Below are 21,705 nucleotides of genomic sequence, written 5' to 3'. Positions count from 1 at the left end.
GTCAGTGGGAAAAAATTTTTTGCCAGCTCTTCCTCAGAGGACTAATATCTAGAATATATAAAGTACTCAAAAAATTAGGCCCCCCAATAAGAAGCCCAGTTAAAAAATGGGCAAAGGAGAATAGACATTTCTCATATGTACGGATGGCCACTAAATACATGAAGAAATGTTCAACATCACCGGCCACTAGAGAAATGCAAATCAAAACAAAACTGTCATTCCATCTTACCCAAGAAAGAATGGCCATCGTCAAGAAATCAAATAACAAAAGCTAGTGAGTCTGTGGTAACAAAAAGGAACCCTTCTATATAGTTGGTAGGAATGTAAATGCCTACCACCACTGTGGAAATCAGTATGGACATTCTAGAAAAAACTAAAAACAGAAATTCTACTTGACCCTATTTCCCTTGTAGGTATCTTCCCCAAAGAGTGAAAGACATCGTATTACAGTGTTCCATGTGCACCCATGTTTATAGCAATACAATTCATAACAGCTAAATCTTGGAAGTAGCCTATGTCCATCAACAGATGAATAAAGAAACTGTGGTATTTACACACAGTAGAGTACTACTGTGCCATAAAGATAAACTTGAGTCATTTGTAGGAAAATGGATGCACTTAAGAGACCATGCCTAGTGAAATAAGACACACAGACTTAAATGTCACATGGTTTCTCTTTTATGAAAAACCCAAAATATAAATAAAGAGCAAAGTAAAGGACAGATAATAGTAGAGATCTTTCTCAGATGGAAAGGGGATCAACAGATGGAGGGAGGGGGAAGAGAAGGGAGGGGAAGGGGAGGAAATTGATGTTATGTATATGGACCAGTCGAACAAAAAAGGTAATCATTATTTATTGAAAACATGTACTAATAAAAAAATTTTAAAATCTATGTATTACCGCGCTCATTTTCTTATAAATGGTAGCTATGAATCTTGCTTCTTCCACTCAACACTGTAAAGTGAATTCAGAGAAGCAGATGTAACTGAAAAGGTCTTCTAATTCCTACACTGTTCAGATAATTAGATAATTGCAGTTGAAATGATTTGCTCCATCATCTCCAATTCAGCAGAACTGGGACCCAAAGCCAACTTGATTGACTGACGGTAGTGAGACGGAACCCAAGCCTCACACATGCTGGACAGCATGCTCACTGGCCTCCCCAGCCCCAGAAGCCAACCTCCTGCATACTCTGCATACTACACGGCACACCCAGGCTGCAGCTGGGGACCAGGCAGGCGCTGCTTGTGGCCTGAGACTTCTCGGGGAAGAAGGGCCCTTGGTCCCATGTGCCCCTCCACCTCCTCCTCTGGGATAGGGTCTGAAACAGACCCCAGGAGGACAATGCCACGGTCACCTGCACAGCTGAGGTGGACATGCAATTCTTAGCATAGGGACAGCTAATGCACAGGATGCGCTTAGAGGCAGCGCCTTCAGGGGAGAATGGGAAAAAAGTCCTGAAAGACAGTAACTTAATATGTCAAAAGTGATGATTACCTTAAAATACTTTATTTAAATAAGTATATTATCTTCAAGAGTCGGTATCAACCTACTTCAGTTCTTCCTATGAATCTTCCTCACATTCTTTTCCGAGGGGAGATTTAACCACTCAACACCTGCCAACGTGTACTACTCAGTAAATCCGCCAGGCCAACTCTTTTCAATACAGCCACCTTTCCTTCTAGACCTTTACATCACTGATGGCTGGCTCACAATGAACACCCAGACTAAACATGAGGATGAAAACTAAACCTGGAAGTCGGAAAAAATGGCCATGTCTTATGTCAACACACAAAGACCTTTGACGGAAGTTTACAGGATTAGGACACTTCATCACAGGCAACGTTCTTAGACAATATTAATAAATGTTACCAAAGACCACTGAGAATTTCAAAACACCCTGACATTAGAAGAGAATTCAGGGACTCCGGTCCCACAAGGGCATTTCTGACATCAGGGGTAAGAGTGACAGTTACTAGGATCTTGGAGGTCAGGCGTGTGGGGCATTCTGCAGTGCAGGCACCCGTGTCCCGGGAGAGCTGTGCTGCCTGGGAGTCAGCAGCGACCCTTCTGAGACGGCGCCATTCCCTCAAATCTCCAGTTCAACAGTGAGGAGTAGCTGCCTCATCCACACATTGAATTTACAGAAATCCCCCGTGACTTACTTGAGCATATACACTTCAGAATGAGTAGGTGTGTCCCTGGGGTTTTCCTAAGCCTCTCTTGGTGGGAAATCTCCAAGAATCAACAGTAATGCTTGTGTTGAAGAGAGCACATTTTCTGACATTTTTGTTTAACAAGATTTCTAAACACCAAGTAACAAAGAAATCTCCCAAGCATGGAGGAAAAACTGGCCGTGGCACTTGCAGAGAAATGACATACTGGCCTCCAGTACCACACTTTTCCGGGATGGCCATACTGAAACCATGTGCTACCTGCTGTCTGACCTATATCAAACCCATTGCCTGTCTGCTGCTTAGCAAGGCTCCTCAACTTGCTACTGAACTTTGCCCAGCATGTTGGATGAATTAGGCTATTAATCCCCTTGTAACTGTAAATAACTATTTAGTATTTTAAGCCATATTACTCCTTGTAAAATTCAAGTTGCTATTGGCATCTCATGTACTTTAACAGAAAATGGCCCATTTTTCTTTTGTTTCAGGTGGGAAGACGACTTATCCACCGTTCACAACCTCCACCTGGTAACAAACACAAAATGCTTTTGGTCAGTGACACAAGAACAAAATCACAGGAGGAAGATTTTTTTTTCAGTTGAATAGGAGCCGTAAGACATTTTACTACCGGAATATTTCACACAAATTCTGGCTCTCTCGAGGGGCAATATTAAGCCCATACGTGGTCCTGAACAATTCAAGACCGGTCTTTACTGTAAAGGCCATACACTGGTTTGGGAATGAGAGTTACTTTCTTTTGTTGAAGCTTTCTGTTTTCATAATTATTATTCCATATAGCTAAACAATTATAATTTGTGTTCTCAGTTGGGGTACGTATCCACGATTACTTTACTGATACAACTACACGGGGAATGACCATTAAAGTCCAATAATGGCCTTTCTCTGACAACATGAAAATTTAAATATTATCTCAAACGGTCTGTAAGGAAGTTTATAGCATACTGTTATCACTATGGAATGCATCTTTCAACAATGTACAACTCTTAAATATCTGAAGGGATCTGAGGGGTTTAAACTTAAGTGAATACTACTACTTAAATTTATGGTCTCAGAACATAACCATGAGACTGTATTTTTATTTCACATTAGGTTCTACTCAGAAAACTTTATTCTCTTATGTGAACAAACCTTATGTGTTCAGCCTAAATATCATTTCAGAATTTCTGTTGTGCCCTATCTCCACAATCATTTTAATTTTTAGATGTAATTTCAGCTACAATGTGCACATAATTTAGTTCATACTGATACAGAATATGTAGCCTACTAAAGTACTAAGAAAATGTTTATGCTAAAAGTGATTCAAAAAGAAAGTTTTTCAAATGTCTCAATATATAATGATATGAAAATGGCTGAAATTCACCTCATAAAAATTTCTAAAGTATATAATTATTCATTATAGAAAAAAAGAGAATATGGCGCTTACAAAAGAAAATCAACTTAAATGAAACTGGTAGTTTTTAAAGGATTAGACCTGTGAATTACCTTTCAATTGTTTCAACAGTTGAGCTTTGCATGTAAATATCTACATACGATAGTTAACAAGTCAAGCTGAAAAACAGCACATCTTTATTGTCTAGAAATATATATACAAAAACACACAAAAGATGCTATTCTCTCATTTCCCCATCTTCTTCTTCCTCTTCAACACCTCTGATATAAAGGACATTATTACACCTGCAAGCAGAAAAAGTCCATTTTGTTGTTTCAACAAGAAACCATGCATGATCTGAATTACTACTGCTAATTTTTTCATCATGATAATATTTAAAAGCTCAATTTATATAATAATTCCTTCTCTTTTAAAAAACAGTTTTACCTAGATTTGTTAAAAAGCACATTGGTACTTATTTTTTTACCATGTGATGGCCACAAATGAGATTTTTATGACTTTACGAAGAATTTGAGGCCTACTATCACTAAAAATGAGTATAACAAAACCCCTTAGGAACCAAAATCAATTAAAATTCAAAACTAAGTTCTGGTAACAAAGCCTACTGAAAAGGGTACAGCTGAGAACCAGGAAGTATAATATTAATACTAGAAAAATCTTTAGGATGCATAACTCCAAAGTATTTAAATTTTACCTTTGACAAATTTTACAGTTTCAAAGATTTCTGCAATTTAGTTGGAGAGTACTGTGTGGAATTAATAGTGATAAAGTAATTCTCAATTGAGGTACTAATTAAACAGGTATTTCTAATCCTCATCACTAATAAACTGCTGCTATTTATTACCTTATTAAAACTTCACCCAGATGTCCAGACAATGCCCCATCTATGTATTCTTCTGTATTTGCAAGCTTTAAAAAAGAAGAAATATATTAGTATAACTGCACAGGAATAAAGTAGTGTAATATGTGTATTACTGGTGAGAGAACTTAACTGAGAACTTTCTGTATCAACACTTCAAATTTATCTATAACTAACAATTAGAAGATTAGCTTTCTATTATTGTTATAGTTCTTTTTAGTCTTATGTATTCAGTAAAACTAATACTCGTGGATGTATGCCTTATATATAATAAAGCTTGTTTTAAATGTTGTTAAAGCTCCCAGGTTATGTGGTATTTCTATCAGATACCAAAGCAGTGTGTCAAGGAAGCAGCCTCCACCTTGTAAGTTGTAATTAGTAAGTTTTCTGAAAATTCAGTTTTAAAGAACCAGAAAACAACTTTTCTCAGAGCAAAACACTGTAAATCATATTGAAGTATCCAAATGGGTGTACAAAAGCTATAATTAAAATATATTAGTCAACAACCAAAACCAAAGAACTGAGCAGGAATTATTTTTTAAATTTTATTTACTAATGAACAGGGAAAAGTAAGTTCTTAAGAGGAGTTTAGTTAAGAGGGACCTATATAGTCATTTCTGAGACAGCTGTTATTTTTCATTTTAAATTAAATGTTCAACTTTCCTACTATATGTAGGTAATAAAATTTACTTGCAGTATTTAAAATCACCACCAGTGCTACCTGGGGCTCAAAAAGAACAGAAACAAGGGAGTGAGGCAGTTTCCTTCATAAGTGGGCTAGTGGACAAGGGAAAGAAAAACGGCTTTGAGGGGATGTGACTCATTTAAAACACTTCATGAATGAGTACTACCACTGATGTTATTCCCTTGCCTGTAGAAAACAAAGCACATGTAACCAAGAATAAGGGTTCATCTGAAATGTGACCACTGAGATGACTCATCTTTTGGGCAACAGCAATCAGAAATAATGTATTAATTTTTTTGGTACTGGGGATCGAACTCAGGACCTTGCACTTGCATGGCAGGCACCAGAACCACTGAGCTAAATCCCCGGCCCCCAATTTTTTAAAAAACCATTATTTTTAGCATGTTCTCCAACATTTAACTGGTTTCTACATTACTCAAAATGTCCCAACGGCTTCCTACCCTGTATTACAATCAAAGCCCTCACCATTGCTTACTAGGCTTTCAGTGACCTGCATGCCAACCCGACTATTGCTCTCCTCAGTTCACTGGCGCTGTCTGGCTGTACCTGGAACATACCAGGCAAGCCCCTGCCATAGGAGCCTTGCTCTGCTGCCCCCTCACACTGGATGCTCTTTTCCAGATACTCTCGAGTCACCACTTCTGGTCTGGGCTTAAATTCACTTCCTCAGCGTCATGGTTGATATCCAGGCACTGCACTCATAGGTAGGGCTTTTGGGAGAAGACTTGCTGGATTAGCCCACTGATGGGTTTGTAACTGGGTTTGGTGCTGGGAGGTGAAGCCTAGTAGGAGGAGGTGAGGCACTACTGGGTGGCCTGGGTGCGTATATATATCCCCCTCTTCCCTTGCTCATGCCCTGCCTGTTACTGCCACTCCATGAACTCTCCCCCATCTGCCACGCCACCCCGCCTTGGAGCCAACTATGGACTGAACCTCTACAGACTGTGAGCCAAATAAACCTTTCCTCCTTTAACTTGCAGGAGTCGGGTACTTCGTCTCAGCAATGAAAAAATAACAAAGACACTCAGAGAGGCGATCCAATCTACTACTGCATACTCTTGTCACTTCTTTTCTGCTTTCTTTTTCTTCATGGCACCTATAATATCTAATATTACATCGTATTGTTATTATCTCTAGATCACTTATAACACCTAACACATTTAAATGCTATATAAATAGTTAATACTGTATTGTTTACAGATTAATGGCAAGAAAAAAACCTGTACATGTTCAGTACAGATGCAATGCCCCATACAGACATTCCTTGTTTAAGGACCAAGTTAAATTCCTGAGACTAGGTTGCTAAATGAGGGATTGTATATAGTATGTATATTACAATGTTCAGAACAAAGAAATGGTCAGTGGAAACCAGCTGGATGACTTTGCTTTTATTTGTGTAACTCTTACATGCAGTACTGTAATGTATAACAGAAGATAAAGTTACAGAACTATAGAGTACAATCAGCAAAAATTACAGCACTGTATAAACAAGATGTACTGTACAAAAAAAGACATGAGGCTTCATCAAGATGTACAGAATCGTACTGAAAAAAGACAGGTTGTAAATCCGAGTGGCAGATCATAAGTCCAAACAGTCATTAAACAGGTAGGTCATGAAACGGGGAATATCTGTATTTTCAATCTGCAGTTGGTTGACTCTACAGATGTGGAACCCACAGACACAGAGCTGACTACATGCTACCATTCTACTTACATGTACTGAGAATAGACAAATTCACACAGACAGAAACAATAGTGGTTGTCAGGGGCTGTGTGGGGAAAAGGGAATGGGGAATTATTTTTTAATGAGTAGTTTTACTTTTAGATGTGAAAAAGTTTTGGAGATGAATAATGGTGATGGCTATAGAACAATGTGAATGTACTTACTGCTACTGAATATACATTTGAAAATGGTTAAAGACGAAAATTTTAAGTAAGTTCTATAAAAAAAAGCTGAAACATTTATAGAAACTAGTTTAATAGACATCCAGTCACTCCATCAATTTCTTTGATCTGTCTTCCCTATGAAGAAATACTTTTATTTGTTGTGCCTTTAGCATTAAAAGATTTAAGAACTTCTTCAAGAAAAAATTTCTTTCAGAAGTAGGTACTGGAAGTTTTGCTTTCTCTAGTAAACTAGTGTGTTTCCCTTATGGTATTATGGATCCAATGTCAAAGCACTTTTTTAACCACTAACAATAAAATGTGTAGCTCAATTCTGATTTAACTCCACATCTTATCTTAGTGTATCACACTTTCAACATCCTCCCTGGCCTTGATTTAATTCCCAAGTTCTGCTTTATGAATTTGTGAATAGTCTTAGTTACACTAGACCTTTGAGGAATACGCTGCAGCAAAATAAACAGAAATTTGTAAGCTTTCTAATTCTTTACTTACCTGCATGTTCATATAGCCATCTACAGAGACCAGGTAGCCCTTGTACTCCATTCCCCACTTCAGTTTCACCATCACTGGCTTTCCTGTTAATCCATTGAGGAAAGGTTTGGGATTGAGGGGTAAACTCTGTAAAGAACAATAAAAGGATTCAATTGATTCTTATTCGTTAGCTCAACATCCACCACTCACTGTCCTCTACCAATGATCAATTAGTATTTTATGGTATCCAAGGGCTAGTAGGGGTGTGGCTCAAGAGTGGCTTGCTTAACATGTACCAGGCCTTGGGTTCAATCTCCAGTACACAGACACACTAATGTGTGTATATAAAATATATATAATACACACATGATACCCAAATGAAACATTGATTTGCCTACATCACTCATTGTTCCAAGCTCTAAAGAAACACAAGTCAAGGCACTTTAAAAAAGGGGGAGGGGGTGTCATACAGAGTCCCTGTCCCCTAGGGTGTGGTGGGGGAGACATATAAACAGACAAATATTTATACTGCATATTGCTATGTAGTAAGATGAGAAATGCTATGCACAAGGGAAGGGTATCACACCAAGCAGGGCAAAAAGAAACGGAAAGGGTGCCTGAAATAAAAGATGCCTGTTTTAAAGGGGGAGATTACATCCACAGAGAAAAAGCTGTTCGGGGAATGGAGGCTACCTAGGTCAAAGGAGGGAAAGTCAAACAACAAGATAATCTCAGGGGACACAGAAACATTCTGTACTCAGTGAGAGTTCCAAATAAAAGGCAAGAAGCGGGGAGGGGCAGGGCAGATCACACTAAAGTCTTTCATTTAATGCTGGAAGCTAGGACTACATCTTTTGTGACTTTTTATCATTGGCAGTATCTCTTCAATGCAATCACCCAAAAACGGTTTACTCTGTCCACTAGTAGTACTCTCAGTGAGTTCAGACATTCTCCCTCTCATCTGCTCATCCCAAAGAAAGGAAAGAACCAGCAACTTTGGCTACTCAATCCCTCTAAAATTGGCATATTTTCAGAGTGATCCCGGAGGTCACTGGAATCACTGCCAATAACCTTCTAAAAGGGGTTCCTAATTTCACTCCACTTTATTATCCATGAAACAACAATTATTTTTTAAACTCTTCATCCAATCAGGTCATCTCTCTGTGTAACACACTTAACTACATGACTTCCAAACGCACTTGGAATAGACTCAAACAGAAACACTTTTTGCAATCAGCTGTATCTTTCTGTCAATCCCTCCAACTGATCAGGCCCTCTTCTCCTGCTCCCCGAGCCTGATACACTCCTCCTCCTCCTGCTTTTCAAGTCACTTAGACTTCAGGTTAACTCCCACATACTAGGGAGACCAACCCCGGCCAGCCCTTTAATGTACCCACGCGCCCTCACACCGAATCCTGACTTGCTTCCTTTTTATCACTTACCATGACTGCAACTGCGTATTTCTGTTATTTGACTAATGTCTACCTCCCAGGCATGACTGAATTTACCTACAGCGGAGTCTGCATCAGGATTTTGCACCCCATCTCCCTAAAGCCTAAGAACTGTATCTGGCAGGTAGCATGTCAATGAATATTTGCTGAACGAGTAAATGAATGCTCCAAAGCCTGGGCTTTGTGTCCCAGAGGACTACGGGGCAGGATTCCCAATAACAAGAAAGGAAAGCGGATTCTGGAGTGGCGCAGGATGGAGAGTGAAAACCAACTTGTTTAACTCTGATCCTACCGCCTCAATCAACAAGAACTACCTCAGGCCCAGATTCGTACAAACGGGGAAGGAGGCTGAGGTTGGCATCGCCAGGAGCGCGCGCCTCCGAAGCCCAGCGCCGCGAGGAAGGGAAGCGCGGCGCCCCGCGCGGATGAATGGGAAAAACGTGAAGCAACCCCAGGCCCCGCGAGGCTGTCACGACCCATCCCTCGCTCTCTCTCCAGGAATTCTCCTGTTCCTCACCATCGCGAATACAGACGAATGCTGCAGTCTCCTCGCCGCCGACCCAGCTGCCTTCGAGCCCTCGTGTTTAGAGAAGCCTCTGTAGGACCGAACCCCTGCGCGTCAAGAGAAATGGCCGCCAAACAGCAGCGTGACCTTTCACCTCCCACCACAGCTCTTTGAGCTCCTGTGATTGGACATAAAGAGGTGCGCGCTGATTGGAGGAGGTGGCTGGGGCAGTGTACCCTAGCAACCAGAGGAGGGGCGGGAACTTGAGCAGTACTGGCAGCTCGCTGACTGGTGAAAAGCAGTGGTCGGTTCCGCCCTGAGGGTCTCCACAAGGCTGCAGAGATCGGGGCTTCTCCTTTGCTCCCCATCCTCGAGCAGACGCCAGCTTGGTTAATGACGGGTTTACTTGGCCTTTTCATAATTGTGAGGATGAGATTGGATTGGGGCTCTCACAGATTCTGAGGTTTAGGGGGCGCCGGTGCCCCCTTCTTCCTGAGTGTTCTCTATTCACCGTTTATTAAGGAAAGTGGGAGTAGCGGGACTAGGGGAGGTGAGATGAGGTCAAGGTGAATGTAGAATAAGGTGTGAACTCCCTGCCTTTGTGTTCTGCGCGGCCATCAGCCCAGCGCGGGTGACAGTTAAGGACGGGGTGAATACACTATCTCGGTCTAAGGGGTCTGATGAACGACATCAATCGGAATCACATCGGCTCTTCCTGTCATCCCTGGCTTCAGATCATCCACCGGAAGTGCTGCTGCAGCTGCTGAGGACGCTCGGGGCAGTGCCGCTGCCCTGCAGCCCTGTAGACCTGAGCAGGACCTGCGCCCTCCGGGGGCCTGGCAGGAGGATGAGGCAGTCTGAGTTCAGAACCGCCGCCCTGCACGTGGGGAGGGTGCTGCACAGGGTCCTCACCCCCAAAGCTTTGTTTTCTCAGCTGTGATAAGGCTTAGAAACCAGTGCCATCATCGGGGTTGCTGTGAGAAAAAGGAATTCATATAAAAATGGTAGGAACTGTGCTTGACTATGTAAGGGCTCAGTAAATGTTATTTGGGGGTTTTTGTTGTTGTTTTTATAAATTTTATTTTATTTTATCTCATTCCCCCCCTCAAGCCCTATCCCCTCCCTATGTACAAAAGTTTTGTTTCCATTTTTTTTCTTCTATTTTCACTTTTTTTCTTGTCTCTTCCTTTCTCCCTCTCTCCTCCCTTGTTCCCCTTCCCATTTGAACACTTTCTTCCCATTTCCCAACATACACTATAGATCTCAGTCCTTATTTCCACAGTCAGTTTCTCACACCAGAGAAACAGTGTGATATTTAAACATATGTGTTTGATTTATTTCACTTAAGAGTATGGTCTCAAGGTCCATCCATTTAGTCATAAATGTCTGAAGATCATCCTTCTTTATGACAGAATAGTACTCCATTGTATAAAAAACCACATCTTCTTTATCCACTCATCAGTTGATGGGCATTTGGGCTGTTTCCAAGATTTAGCTATTACAAATTGTGCTGTTATAAACATGGATCCACATATACTGATGTGGCATGATGTTTTTAATTCAGGAAGATACCAAGAAGAGGTATAGCTGGGTCAAAAGTAACTTCTAGTTTTAGTTCTTTGAGAAATCTCCACATTGATTTCCACAGTGGTTGCAGTCTACACTCCCACCAGCAGTGGAGAAGGGTTCCTTTTTACCCACAGCCCTGCCAGCATTTGTTATTGGTTGATTTCTTGATAGCAGCCATTCTTTCTGGGGTGAGGTGGAATCTCAGCGTTGTTTTAATTTGCGTCTTTTGAATGACAGTGATGTTGAACATTTTTTCATGTATTTATTTGCCGTTTCTAATTCTTCATCTGAGAAGTGTCTTTTTATTTTAGATGCCCATTTTTGCATTGGGTCTTTAAATTTGAGGGGTTGATTTTTTTTAGTTCTTTATATATTCTAGATAATAGTCCTTTATCTGAATAACTGGTAAAAAAATTTTCCCATGCTGTGGGTTGTCTTTTCACTCTGTTGGTGGTTTCTCTTGCTGTGCAAAAGCTTTTTAATAAGATGAGATCCCAGTTGTTGATTCTTTGTAGTATTTCTCGTGTGGTCTGAGTTTTGTTCATGAAGTCTTTGCCTACTCCTATGCCCTCAAGTGTTCTACCTATTCTCTCTTCCAGCAGAGTTAGTTTTCTGTTTTAATATTTAGATCTTCGATCCATTTCGATTTTAGGTTAGTGTGTGGTGAAAGATATGGGTCTAGTTTCAATCTTCAGCATGTGGAAAGCCAGTTTTTCCACCACCATTTATTAGAGACTATCTTTGTTCCAGTGAAGGTACTTGGTTCCTTTGTCAAATAAGGTGGTTGAGTATGTCTGGAGTTGTTTCTGCATCCTCTAGTCTGTTCCATTAAGCCTGTTTTGTTCTTTTGCCAATACCATGCTGTTTGTATGTAGCTTTGTAGTATAATTTAAAGTCAGGGATTGTGATGTCCCCTGCTTTACCTTTGTGGCCCAGAATTGCCTTTGCTATTCTAGGCCTCTTCTAGTTCCAAATGAATTTTAGGATTGTTTTTTCTAATTCTGTGGGATATACTGTTGGGATTGCATTGAATTGTGTTGATTGCTTTCCAATTTTGGGGGTATGGCCATTTTCACTATATTGGAAGACTATCCAAGAACAAGGGATATCTTTCCATTTTCTGATATCCTCTTCAATCTCCTTTTTCAGAGTATTGTAGTTTTCAATGTAGAGGTCTTTTACTTTCTTCGTTAGATTGATTCCTAGGTATTTCATTTTTGGGGATGCTGTTGTGAAAGGGATTGTTTCTCTAATTTCTCTCTCCGTGAGTCTGTTACTTGTATACAGGAAGGCTATTGACTTGGATGTGTTAACTTTGTATCTACCTACGCCACTGAATTTGGTTATCAAATGTAAAAGTTTTTTGGTGGAGTTTTTGGGGTCTTCTATGTAGAGTATCATGTCATGCACAAATAATGGTAATTTTACTTCTTCCTCTCCTCTCCTTATTCCTTTTATTTCTTTCTCTTGTCTAATTACTCTGGCTAGTGTTTCCAGAACTGTGTTGAAGAAGAGTGGTGACAGTGGACATCCTTGTCTTGTTTCTGATTTTAGAGTGAGAGCTTACAGTTTTTGTCCATTTAGTATGGTGTTGGCTTTTGGTTTGTCATAGATGGCTTTTATCAAATTGAGATAAAGACCATCTATTTCAATTTTCTGTAGGGTTTTTATCATGAATTTATGTTGGACCTTGTCAAACACTTTTTTCTGCATCTATTGAGAGGATCATATAGTTTTTGTCCTTGACTCTGTTAATATAGTGTATTACATAGCAAATGTTAATTGTTACTTTAATTTTGCCTATGTATTAATTTTTAGTATAGTTTATGCCAAACAGTTGTTGGCATTGTTTGCCCCCAAAGTTCCACAGATTTTTCTCTTAGTCAACCATTTCATGAATCTTTAGCTTTTATAGAGATTTAGTATTCACCCTGTTACAGTTGTTTTGGGAATGTCCACACAGTCTGTGATTGATTTGGATCTATAGCCCCAAGTTAGCCGTGAGGAAACAGGCCCAGAGGGTAACTTGTCCAGGGCTGTCCAGCTCAGGTTAAACTCCAAAACTCTGCTTTCCCTACTTCATAAAGCTACCTTGCAAAAGCACAATATATAGTTTAGAACTCTTTCATCCAGTTGTTTTCTCAGTGGAGTGAAACAAAATACTACAGTAATTTATGTAAAGATGGTTGTGTTTAAAGTTAGTTTTTCTCTTCATGTTAAATATTAGTCTTAAACACCTTATTTAAAATTAAGTGGGCACAGGTCATTGGTATTTTTCTAATTAAAAGTGTCACTGGGCTGGGGATTTAGCTCAGTGGTTCCGCCGCCTGCCTCGCAAGCACAAGGATGGAGTTCGATCCCCGGTACCAAAAAAAAAAAGTGTCACATATATTTTGTGAAAATTCTGGAAAAAAGTTCTAGGAAATAAATCTATAAGGGATGATCAAATATATGGTGAATGTTAAATTTTAAAAATATATTACAGAAAAAGACGCATTGCCATTAATCCCCCTCAAAATACTCCCCCTCTTCACGCACTTGACCCATTATTCTTGCCACTTTTTGAAGCAGTTCTTGAAGTCCTCTTTCCTTAGTGTTTTTATGAGGTGTGATCAAAAATACACTGAATGCGGCTGCCGAGTACCATCCAATGGAAAGAGACAAGCTTGTAAAAACATTGGGTAGGTCCTCATTCACCTTATGCACTGGATCTGGCACTCTGAGACTTCTGGTTCTGCTCCAAAGTCAAAATCATCATGTAAGTAAATATTTTGAATCAATTCAGGACATCAAGGCAGCCATGACAATGCAACTATATATTCACAACTTCACTTTATATTGAACAAATTCTCCTAATTAAATATTCCTTCAAAATGTGATTTAATGTCTCCATCATACTCCATATTATGCAAATATGATTATTAATCATTCTGTTGTTTTCATTTCTCCCTCCACATTATAAACAATTTGTATTGAACATCTATCAAGTATATCTCTGGCTCTACCATAAGGCCTTAGAAATATAATTCCTGGGTTAAAGTACATTACTATTTTAAATATATATTGTGATATGGGTATATGGTTCAACAAAATATCCATCAGAATAATTAGCTCTAATATGGGAGAAATATTTATATTTTTAAGATGAAATAGAATACATTTTACAGTATGGTAAAAACTGAGTTCTACCACTGCTTAGCATATAACCCAAAAATTCCAATGGTTCACAAATATCTGAAAAGGGATTTATCAAGTGATCATGAAGTATTATTGGAGAGGAAAGAAACATACACATCATATATAATATATAATATAATATAACATGGTCTCCATGTTATGGTAGGATACTTCATGTAATCTGTCTTGTTTGAATCCTCACAGTATTTCAGGGCAGATATTATCCCCATTCCAGAGATGGGATGGGTTCAGAAAGGTTACATATTTTTGCTGAGACTGCATAGAAGGTAAAATGGCTCCAAAGCATAAGACTTTTCTTTACACAATGCTATCTTTCCCCTAAATGTGTTTGAATAGAAAACAAGTATATGGAAATACAAACAAAATACAGGATGATGGGGATAGTGTTTAGAAAGCTACTTTTGACATTAATTTTGATTTTCTTTATTCTCATACTTTCAGCATCTTGTTTTTATGATTATGGTCAGAGTCAGTTAGTTCTGACCAGAATGGTTTGGAGTAGGGTCCGAGATTTGGGTGCCCTCTGTCTGGTAGAAACTTTATACTTAAGAGATATGATTATTTTGTTTTGTGAAGAAATGAAGACTCCAAATGTATTTTTTTCCAACTCTTTTTGGTGGTTCAAACCCTGTTACGCTAGAGAGGAAACTACCTCAAAGGAACCTCAGTATTGTGGTTCAGAGCCAAGACCTGAGTTCAAATCCAGATTTTGCTATATGTGAGTTGTTCCTGCTTCGGTTTCCTTATCAATAAAGACAAGGATAGCACCCATCTGACAGAGCTGCTCTCAGAATACAGTGTTTGTCGTGCTCATCTGTCTGCCTGCTGCTCCTGAGGAGTTTCAGAGTGACAAGGCCTAAGGACAAGAGACCAAATTGTCCCAGCAGGATCACTGTGGGACGCTGTGTCCTACCAGAAGGGTACAGGCTGTTGGCTGCTTTGGACAATGTTTGCTCCTTGTTTAAAACATTCTGGGCCCTTGGCTGTGGTCCCTCAGCTCTGATGGAACTCACTGTCTGTGATGCCCCTCTGGGGCCCCTCACTTGGCCCAATGGGATCTGGGGCTGATGAGCCACACAACCATGATGATGCCCCTGCTGTTTGCCATGCTGTTGCAAACAGCTGTCGTGCTGGGACCCACCGATTCTTGTTGTCTACTCTTGGCACCTTGGAGAGGTAGTGGGCTTACTCCTTGCCACCAGAAGTTGAGGTTCTTTCCTGAGCTTTCTCCACAGAGTTGACATTAAATGGAAAACATCGCACTGAGTACACTCTCTGGTTGGTGGTGGATGCTCCATACACGTTTGCTCTCTCCTACATTTATAACCAATCAACATTAACCACCATCCTCAAAAGATTTGGTTTAAATGATGTGAAACCTGTGTAAAAGTAGCACCTTAGTTATTTATGGGGATACCAATCCCTCCATGGACCCCAGGTCATTCAAGATTTAAAGATTGGTCTAGGCTGAAAGACTATCATTTGGTATTGCTCTAGTATGGTGACAAATAATTTCAGGTAGAGATTTTTCTTTTTGACTCAGTCACCAATCTTCTTAATCCAGATTTTTTTCATGGAAATAGAAGAACTATTGCCAGTTCTGGTATTCAAATGCTCTCTTTATTAAGTCAGCATTGATGAATCAGTAGATTTTATACTTAGAATGCTAGAGATACCTAGTCTAAACCTTTTTTTTTTTTTTTTTTTTTTTGAGACAGGGTCATGCTATGTAGTTCAGGCTGGCCTGGAATTCACTATGTACCTCAGGCTGGCCTTGAACTTGCAGCAATCCTCCTGCCTCAGCCTCAGCATGCAGAACCCATCCTCTATCCGGAAGGATGAACTGGCACAGATGTCAAAACCTGAATGGGATGAGCAAGGGAGAAGGAGAGGGGACAGTAGCAGGATGGAAGATTTACAGGGACACAATCAAAGGAATCAACATATTAAAAACTATTGGAACCAGGTTTCTTAATACCAGAGAGGGGATTGCAAATATGGAAAAAGAGAAAACTAGAAAAATGCTACTGTTATGGCTTGTGACTAGATGTCCCCCTAAAACCTCATGGAGTCATAGATGGGGCTTTTATAGAGGTGGCTGAACCTGGAGTATGTGACTGATTCATGGTGCCATGCTAGGATTAAGGGTGCTAGGATTAAGGGTGGGTGATTACTAAATCAGTACACTGATTGGTTTGGTACAGCCCTGATCCCAGCAGCCTGGGTACAATGTAAGGGACAGAAAGAAGCTTGTTTTGTCCCACACTTGCTTTACTACCTTCTGCCCATCATGAACTATTTCTCCTCTATGGTGCCACCTCACTTTGGAGCCAGCCAACCATGGACTGAAACCTCTACAAACTATAAGCCAAATAAAGCTTTCCTCCCTTAACAGGGTGTCAAGTATTTTGTCTCAGCAATGAGAAAAGTAACTAAGCTACCATATTGTATGAGAAGTTATTGCAATTGACTCAAGCAATAGATATAGAAAAATATGTGGATATGTGTGTCCGTATTAATAGAGCAATTCTCCTGGGTGTGGAATAGTATTTTATTGAGGTTTTGCTTTGCATTTCTCTAATGACTACTGGTGCTAAGTACCTTTTCAAATGCTTGCTGGCCATTTTAACTACATTTTCTTTGAAGAAACATCCATTCAAGTCCTGCAGACCTTCTTATGTGTTCATTTGTTAGAAGCCTTGAATACACTGCCCAGTGAAAAATTAAATGAAAATTTTTTAAATAAAAGGAGAAATGATTTCACTGCTCTGGGCCTCATTTTCATTTTACAGTGAAGGGATTTGTCAGGAGCCATGCTATGTAATTTTGGGGAAAAATCATTTCACAATTAAATTATGATCAGGGCTGTCTGCCTCAATGGTCCCGTGATGCTGTGACTCTCAAGTGCAAGATTACATCAGCTGAAAACATCCTGGTTCTTTGAGAACCGAGCAGTAAGACAAAAAGAGAAAGGACTCACCTGGGGAGGGACAAATTCCTTATCAGTTTAACTCAGCCCACCTACTGTTGTAAGAATTTATCTCACTGTCCTAATTGACATAAGCTCCTCCTCAACCTAAGATCCTCATCAGCATAACATCCTCATCGTCATAGGATTACTGCCTGAGACACCTGATACTCCCTGTGATTATAAGATCCTCACAAATTTAGGATTATCGTCATCCTCTGAGTCATCTGATACTCCCTATGAGCCCAGTAAATAGTGGCAAGCTTGGAGAGTTTTTGTCTTTGCCCACTCTGTGGCACTGACCTCCCTGCCCCCAGATACTTTGAAATTATGAAAGTCTCTATTGTTTTTTTCTCTTTAGCCCTCGCTGCCCCCCTTTCTAGGCAGTCGAAGGATTGAGCACCCTCCAAAAGGGATTAGACTGGATCAGGCTTTCAACTTCAGTAATTTAACATTTGGAGCCAAATAATTCCTCCTGTGGAAGTTGCCTTGTGCATTGTAGCACACTGAGCAGCTTCACCTACCAGGTGCCAGTAGCATTTGCTTTGCTCTTCAGTTGTGGCAACCAAAAATGTCATGTGTTCCCTGGGGACACAAATGCCCCCTAGTTGAGGACCACTACAGATCAATAGTGTATGAACAAAGACCCCTGGACTTTTATCATTTTGCAGGTAGTATTAAGACTTTGCAAACTAATTTCATTATTAAAACACACAAACAGAACAACAAATTGTACATTTGTTTTCATGGAAACTGAATAAACTGATTAAAACCTCACCATTTTTATTAGAACAAAATCTCAGAACACACATACTGATTGATTATCATGGATCAAAGCAGCTCTGATTGACATTTACTTATATATCTGGTTTCGGGGCGGGGATTTAGCTCAGTGATTTCGCCGCCTGCTGTGCAAGCGCAAGGACCCGAGTTCGATCTCTGGTACCAAAAAAAAAAGATTTATATATCTGTTTTATAAACGGGAGAGCAGCCAGCATTGGCAGTGCACACTTGTAATCCCACCACTCTGGGAGGCTGAAATGCGAAAATCACAAGTCTGAAGCCAACCTGGGCAGCTTTCCAAGACCCTGTCTCAAAATTAAAAAATAAAAATAAAAAAGAAGAAACTGTCAGAAGAGTATTATTTTGTTTTGTAAATTAAACCCGGTTTGGTTCTTGGCCATGTTTCCACAGGGTGGCAGTGGTGAGTTTTGAGTAAAATTTCAGATTGACGCCCCGGCTCTCGGAAGTCAGTGTAGCTGAGGATTTTACTGTTGTCAAAAACACAGAACAAAGCCCCCTGGAGTTTCTCCCACAGTCTCCTGTGTGCTGCAGTCTCCCCCAGCTCCCTCATCCCTCAAATGTCTCCACTGAATCAAATTTTTAAAAATAAAGCTGGCGATTCTACCTCTTCATTTGTTACCCTGTTCCCAGAGGTACACCCACTTCCGCTCCTGCTAAATAGCTGAAGATCTGGACACATTCCTAGTTGCTCACCAACCTTTGCCGGTTGCCCATTACCAGCCGTCTGAATCACATTCCTTCCGCTCTTTCTGTTCTGTACCACACACCACAAAGCCTGCCACGCTCTTTTCACAGCTCCACATGTCTTTACACAGTATACTCTCCCCGTCTAGAAATCCCTTCCCTGTGTGCTTTGCCTGAAACATTTCTCCCTGTCTTACCTCCGTGGTCCAGCTCAATGGGCATTTCCTCTGACTCACTTCCCCAGTCATTAGTAGTTGTATTACATGGCCCTACACCATCTATGATGTTTTAATACCAACTATCTTAGAGAAAAGCATCTACTCCTAGTCATTCTCTACACATATGCAGTCCCTAGCATAGAAGAGCAAATTTCTTAATGAGTGGACAACTGAATTGATAGCTTGGACCTTAAAATTATCCCATTTGAACATTCTTAAAATGCACATATGTATACATATATAAACACATAGAAAAGAAACATGCATACATAAGATATTCCTAGATTGATATTTAAAATAGTAACAAATCAAGGGACAAATGTCCAGCAATTGTAGTATAATATCTAAGTATACGATAGATACATTATGCAATCACTTCAAACATTATTACTAAAACATTTTTAAGAATGACCAAGTGTTTGTGATATGACAAGTAAACACTAGGATACAATTTATATATTACTCCAATATAGTCAAATGCTTACAAACTTGTGCATAGAAAAAAAAATGTCAACAGTGGTTATTTAGCATTGGAATTATAGTTAATAAAGGAATAAAAAGATAATTAATAAAGCTTGATGACATAATCATACAGAACACATAATGAATAAAACTAGATAGCAGTAAGAGGACAAAAAAATCATAACAATAACCTCATTATTAGAGCAGTTTTTCCAAGCAAGGCAGAGACCACTGTTCACATTTCCTTTCTTCACAGGCACTTCTGGACTACATTTCCCAGCTACCATTGCAATTGAATGAGGTCACGTGAGTGTAGCCCAGCAAAGAGAATGTGAGAAATGTGCATGGCCTTCACCCTGGCTTATCAAAATCTCCCGTGGATGATCCTTTCTAACTCTTTTCCCTTCTAAATTGATGCCAAGGGAAACTTAGAAATCACGCGTTGAAGAAGGAAACTTGGTCTCTGGGTCAACACATGAAAAAGCTGCTTACTGAACAAGAACACCCTGGTAATTTTCACGAGAGAAAAATGAGTGCCTATTTGTAAAGCTACAGGAGCTTTAATATTTTGAATAAGACTCTCTAATAGAATATAAAAGAGAGGAAAATAAGTCAACAGTGAATGGCAAAGACCACAAGCTAGGTTATTACAGAAATGTGAGCATGTCTTAATATGCTCACCACTTCCTAACATCTTATGATAAAGTTGGAGGACTGTTTATATTCACAAATGAAGATAACAATTCTCAAAGTTATAAGACAATATGTACCAAATTAAGGGTGCAAATAGAAAGTGTTTCTTAAACAATCAGAATCCTCTTGTCATAGGGGGAAAAAAACTAAGGAATAAAAAATAAAATAAAATAAAAGTGGGCTGGTTAGCTTGATGACCGATTAAATGGGAACTGTTGGCCTGCATTTCAAATTACTGCAACTCTACATTGTTAGCTATGGTAATACTGTAGTTTCAAAAGACACATTAATAGAATACAAAGCACTTAGTAAATTTAGTAATAAATAAAATTATAAAGACTGCTACATCTCCATGCTTCCATAAAAATAAATAATTCCATTTTCAGTACTTCTTACTGTTCAGTTTATTCTGTTCTTCTAAGAAGGGTGAACACTTTCCTTATTTTAGGCTGCACTATACAGTCCTACTTCGGTACTCTTGTTAGCTGATTCTGAGAGGTGCAATAAGTACCAAAAAGGACAAATACCAAACAAATAGTTTGAGCTGAAAAGGGAAGCAAGTCACACAGCAATCAGATAAGTTGAGACAAAATTTTCACATCAATGAATTCAATGCAGTCCAGTTCCAAGGTATGGCTGTATATGCCAGTCACTCTTCTAGGAGCTGGGGACACCGAAATTGTGAAAGGAAGGGGTAATTGAGTGGAAAAAACATACAAGAAAACAAATAATTTCAACTAGTTACCATGTGCTGTAAGGAAATGAATTAGGCAAGTAGACGGAGAGTTGGTAGAGATCGAAACCAACTTGGATCAAGGAGATCTAATTTGCTCGGAGGGCAATTGGCCAAATGACAAACATACAGGACAAACAATAAAACAGCCAAATCCTACAGCAGACCCTTGGACTGTTCCCTACAGAGTTTCACTGCCAAAGGCAAGATGTTCAATAATCGTTACTGATAACCTGAGTTGGCTGAAGGACAGACAAGAGTCTTCTGGATGACCCCTGTGGCTCTCTCTGGGTGGCCCCCTCTTCCCCTCCCCAAGAGCTCCAGTACTAACAGTTCTGGGCAGCTGGCATTCCCAGCCCTGGAATGTGACTCCCCTGAGTGGCTGCCACCCAAGGGATGACTGTTTTCCCTTCACAACGAGGTTCTTCGCATTAGGAAGGTGCAGGTCAGTTGCTCTTTTGGGGAACAATCTTGGTGTTATGTAGCCACGCCGAGCCCATGCAATGGTGTCCATGGGATGCCAGTGCTGCTACTGATGCCTCTGCCTGCCCTGTGTAGCCCTGCTTAGCAGGTGGCATTGGGGTGGTGATTCACCTTGCCATGGAGTGGATGAATAAGCAAGTTGAGGAAATGGCCATCAGACTCTGCTCTGACCTAGACAGGCTATAGAGTTATAGATGAGGAAATCAATAAAACCTTGGAACTGCAGTCTTCATCCTTGTCCTCTTGCTGTAAATCAGATCAGTAAAGACACTGCCTTGGTTGAGCAGAAAGTACCACTGCTCCTTCAATATACATATCTCTGATCCTCTCAGAGAACACTGACTTTTGTTCTTTGTGATTATGCTTTTCCTACCCACTTGGAAAATGAATGAATGAATGACTTTCATGGA

General features: G+C 39.9%; 2 protein-coding genes and 1 long non-coding RNA gene across 7 annotated transcripts in view; 2 read left to right on the top strand and 1 right to left on the bottom strand.

Annotated features, from left to right (window-relative positions):
• The window catches only part of Ccdc38 (coiled-coil domain containing 38), a 52,853-nt gene extending 49,251 nt beyond the window's left edge, over nt 1-3,602 (top strand). For all 5 annotated transcript variants that reach the window (XM_004844917.4, XM_004844915.4, XM_004844914.4 and 2 more), the window contains one exon: nt 2,664-3,602. In XM_004844917.4, coding sequence (XP_004844974.1) covers nt 2,664-2,777 — 114 coding nt within the window. In that variant the 3' untranslated portion in view covers nt 2,778-3,602. The remainder of the gene's footprint in view (nt 1-2,663) is intronic.
• Nucleotides 3,603-3,731: 129 nt separating this feature from the next.
• On the bottom strand, nt 3,732-9,643 carry Snrpf (small nuclear ribonucleoprotein polypeptide F). Its single transcript, XM_004844913.4, has 4 exons — nt 9,496-9,643; nt 7,549-7,674; nt 4,431-4,495; nt 3,732-3,870 (listed from the first exon to the last, which is right to left on the bottom strand). The coding sequence occupies exons 1-4, from the start codon at nt 9,496-9,498 to the stop codon at nt 3,804-3,806; spliced, it is 261 nt and encodes an 86-aa protein (XP_004844970.1). The 5' UTR covers nt 9,499-9,643; the 3' UTR covers nt 3,732-3,803.
• An 87-nt stretch (nt 9,644-9,730) lies between these two features.
• Nucleotides 9,731-16,642, top strand: LOC110349191 (uncharacterized). Its single transcript, XR_002395003.2, has 2 exons — nt 9,731-9,906; nt 10,218-16,642. It is a non-coding gene; the product is annotated as an uncharacterized LOC110349191 (long non-coding RNA).
• The last annotated feature ends 5,063 nt before the right edge of the window (nt 16,643-21,705 follow it).

This window comes from Heterocephalus glaber, unplaced genomic scaffold (assembly GCF_053883595.1).
Source record: "Heterocephalus glaber isolate CG9 unplaced genomic scaffold, H.glaber_assembly_v1.0 deba00001572, whole genome shotgun sequence".
NCBI classification, from domain to species: domain Eukaryota; kingdom Metazoa; phylum Chordata; class Mammalia; order Rodentia; family Bathyergidae; genus Heterocephalus; species Heterocephalus glaber.
Note: the sequence above shows the minus strand (reverse complement) of the source record. Positions and strands in the feature narration are given on the sequence as shown.